Consider the following 4,124-nt stretch of genomic DNA (forward strand, 5'->3'; position numbering starts at 1 on the left):
CACACGACGAGTGCTGTCATACGCTTTGACGGCCAGATTGGAAGGCGTTAGGTCATTCTTTGTAAGCCCTAAGCGGTAGGCAACCCTCATTGGGCAAACATTAATGGCAGAACCATTGTCGATTAGCACAGTCGGCACCCAATGTCCCCAGCACTTGACAGTGATGTGCAGCGGACGGTTATGAGCGGTTCCTTCGACGGGCAGGTTTTTCTCGGTAAACGTGACGGAGTGTTTAGAGAGAAGCGGTAGTACAAGAGCGATCATGGCTTCAGGGGTAATGTCGGTTGGTACTGTGAGCCGGGCCCATGCTGAGGACAACTTTCCGCGATGCTCCTTTGATGACTATATCAAACCCTAGATAGACACAGCGGTAGGGATCCGTTCGAGCTGTTTCAGAATAGCGTCTTCTTCGGGAACCCCACTTGGAACAACCGGATCATTCCTCTGAGCGGCGGGAGCGGTGGTCTTCTAAGCTAGTGGGTTGGACGAGCTTCCAGCCTGCAGATTAGATGGCTGGAACACTCGGCCACTCCTTATGACGTTAGTGACATCCCACCAGGAAGACGAGTCAACAAAATTCCATAGATCAGCTGGCGCATCCTCTAACTTGCGCTTTCCTTTGTCCATTGATGCAACTGTTGCGGTCGAGTCTGGTCCCAGAGCTGAGTCCCATTGCAAATCCTCCATCACTAATCCCTCCCAAAAAGCGGGATCTTGTGCAACATCTTCCTCAAAGGGTGCCACTGGATTGGTGACAAATGGAACGTCCCAAAATCCTCCATCGACAAGGGCAGTGTTGACAGTCCACACTTCGCTTCCCATGTTTAAATCGACAATATTGTCCACATCCCAAATATTGGCAGGCGACGAAGTTTTGATGGTCTCATTTGCATCCTAAAGGTCAGTGGGAGGCATAGTTATGGATACCGTTCCGTACCGGCCGGTACTAGCTGGTACGTACCGTTTTGACGAAGAACCGGTACCATAACCCCTCAATTTCGTTTTGGGCTCAATACCGGCCGGTACCGACCGGTACCGGACTTTTCGGAAAATACCGGTCGGTATTGGGATATCGGCCTTTCCGGCTGAAATTTTGCAAAGTTTTTTTTTTTTTTTTTACTTTTTCTGGTCCCAAAAAAACCAAAAAAAAAAAACGTTTCAGGCCCAAAAAAAATAAAAAAAAAATATTTTTCAAAGTTTTAGCAAAACACGGGCTTAACCATAGTACGTGCGCGAGGCTTAGATCCCGGATTTGCACCCCCCCCCCCCTGCGCACGAATAACCCGTGATGCGCACTCGGTTAATTGGTTTCCGAATCAGTTTTTCCAAATTGCCTTCGGCCACGGCACATTTTTCCGAGCGCGCGAGACCTCTTATTGGGTTCTCATTCACAAGTTCACTAGTGTGCAAAGTCATTTAAAGTGGAAAAGAGTTTTGTAACTAAGCAATGTGGGACTAGAGAATCTCTAGTAGAGATATTTCATGATGAATTGTATGATATGGGGGATTTTTTTGAATTATAATTACATATAATTATTATATATATTGTAGTTGCGGTAAATCCGAAACGGTACCCGGTACCTGAATGGTACCGGTACGTACCGTACCAGTAGGAAAACCGGTACCCTGTCTGAAACGGTATTCAGAACTATGGTGGGAGGCGCATCCAAGACCATGATCGAGCAGTCATCCCCGGGAGCAGAAATGATAGGGCGAGATTGCTCCACGGAAATAATGTCGAGAGTGGGGTCAAACTCATGGATACGGCGGTCGACCGTGCCTGGAATTGAATTTACCAGAGGTAGCATGGCGCCAAGTGGGCGACGGACATCAGGCACGACTTCCCCTTCATGATAGTAACCCCAGTACTCTTCACTGATATCACTCTGGTCCAAATCAGCCTTGAGACCTTGACCTATTTGCCATCCATCAGGTTGTGGATCCCATACATATTCTTCATCTTCTAACTCGACTTCGTCTAGTTCAGGCTGGTAGAAGAGTGCGAATAAAGAGAGACCATCAAGAGGATCAGCCTGTGCCGCATTCCATTCTCCTTCCCACTGGTTTAGCCATATCTGATTGCCCTGAGGGTGTGCGGGAAATCCCATGGTTTATTGCTCGATCCAATCGGTACAAAGCTCCTCCCATTCCCTAGCCTTGTCCTCCATGGCCCATCCGGCTGCCATCATGCTCACGCTTGGGTCAGAAGGAAAGGGTATGACTGGTCTAGGGTTGTTGGCTAAGGTAATACGGTCGGCGGGGTTGAAAATGGTAGAGCTGAGAGTTATCTGGTTTACTTGAGGGTTGGAGTCGTGTTTAGGCAAGGAGTTGGTAATGACATTGGGCTTAGTAGGTGGGGTTGGAAGGGTACCATTGTCCACCAAATCTTGTATCGCATGACAAAGGCGATAACAAGAGTCAGTGTAATGGCCGGGCATCTGGTGGTATGCACAGAAAGTGTTGGGGTTATGGCTGGGGGGTGGATTTTGAGGAAATGGAGTCGGGGTTAGATGCTTGAAATGACCGGTTTTGACTAACTTCTCCAATACCAAGGAAAGTGGTGCCTCGAAATTGGCAAAGTTACGGGGTTGGTTGCGATTTCGGGGTCTTTGAGGGGTTTGCACTTGGTTGACATCAGCGATGTGATTGGAGCTTTGGGCAGAGGCGTTGTTACTGGCAGAAGTTACGTTGGCGTAATTGTTACCACCAAACAGAGCAGTGCTATTTCCGGTGTACGCACGGGGTTTTCGACTTTGAGGTTGAGGTAGAGGGGGAGGTGTCACTTATGGGTAGAACACCCATTTGGAGAGCTTCTTCGATGGCTAGGCCGGAATCATAAAAGGTTTCGAAGTTCGGCCCCTGAACCAATACAAGGTTTTTGGCAAAGTCCGCCTGCAGGTTGCGGGAAATGATGTGGATTTGGTCCTTTTCGCTCGGGCGATCGGTCATGAGAGCTGCATTGGCCCTCCATCTCTGGATAAAGTCCGCAAAAGACTCCTTTGCACTCATCTTAGTTGATTCCAATTCCCGGGTGGTCATCTTGAGCTGGGCATTATAACTATACTGAGCGTTGAAGGCAGTGCCAATATCTTCCCACGTTCTTCTTTTGGCAATGTCGCGTGATAAGAACCATTGGAAAGCGGGATCGGCGGGAGTCTGCGGGAACAGTTGAGCCATCGCATCTTCCTCGACACCGTGTAGTTTCATTGCACCATGATAAGCCAGCAAGTGAGTTTTCAGATCTCCGGTCCCGTTGAACTTTGCGAAGTCGGGCATCTTAAATCGTTCGGGCAACCTTGCATTCGGGAATGGGCAAAGGCGATCCATGTCCAGCCCTCCTACTCCTTTCCTTTCGGATTTAGAGATTGTTTCTTCCAGTTTTGCCATCTTGGCGATCAACTCAGCCATTTCTGGGCTTGGAGCAGGATTTTCGACCAGAAGGACCTCTTCGGCAATGATTTCCCGCTCTCGCCTTTCACCGCCTTCCCCTCTTGCTACAAGAGGAAGTCGCTCTTCGATTATGGTGTGAAGATTGGCCATGGAGGCATCGGCCTGGTTGGCCCTTTGCTGCATGATGGCTAGGTTGTGCTGGAGATCTGCCAACACAGTAGCGAGATTCGGGGGTGGAACATCTGCCATGGCTAGAGCTTCTGTCTTAACAAGTTTCGGCGATGCAGGCGGAGACAGAGTAGACGGAGGGGACTCGTGTGGAGTAGTCGGTGGCGAATCCTCCCTTGACAAAGTGCAGACCAGAGCTTCTGTTGTGACCGATGAGAGACGAACCCCAAATCAAATCTTCAAATGGACCCGGCGGACGGTCCCAAGTAGGTTTGGCTCTTGATTTCGGACCCTTGCTCTGGTATTGGCATGGCTAGACGGCAAAGTATAAGAACTCAATGATAGCCTGCAACAATTTATTTCAAAAGAATTGACAAGATGGGAAATGCACATGTCAACGTCGTCGGTGTCCTCCTAGACTCTATAACTAAAGAGAGTCCATCTCATGACATTCTGACGTTGCCGAGAATCCTCGGATAATCTTTCCGATAATGTGTCCTTATTTGAATCGACTAGTGCTGAAAAATATCAAGATTGACGAAGCCTTCGACTATTCTGCTTTCGAA

At 48.8% G+C, this 4,124-nt stretch overlaps 1 protein-coding gene across 1 annotated transcript; it reads right to left on the bottom strand.

Annotated features, from left to right (window-relative positions):
• Positions 1 to 2,721: 2,721 nt before the first annotated feature.
• LOC131302948 (uncharacterized) lies at positions 2,722 to 3,639 on the bottom strand. Its single transcript, XM_058329742.1, has one exon. It carries the CDS (start codon positions 3,637 to 3,639, stop codon positions 2,722 to 2,724), a length of 918 nt encoding a protein of 305 aa, XP_058185725.1.
• Between the last annotated feature and the right edge of the window lie 485 nt (positions 3,640 to 4,124).

This window comes from Rhododendron vialii, chromosome 10a, assembly GCF_030253575.1.
Source record: "Rhododendron vialii isolate Sample 1 chromosome 10a, ASM3025357v1".
Taxonomy (NCBI): Eukaryota; Viridiplantae; Streptophyta; class Magnoliopsida; order Ericales; family Ericaceae; genus Rhododendron; species Rhododendron vialii.

Bases quoted from the DNA above. Each gene is read 5' to 3' on its own strand.
- LOC131302948 (XM_058329742.1), bottom strand. From the start codon at position 3,639: ATGGCAGATGTTCCACCCCCGAATCTCGCTACTGTGTTGGCAGATCTC.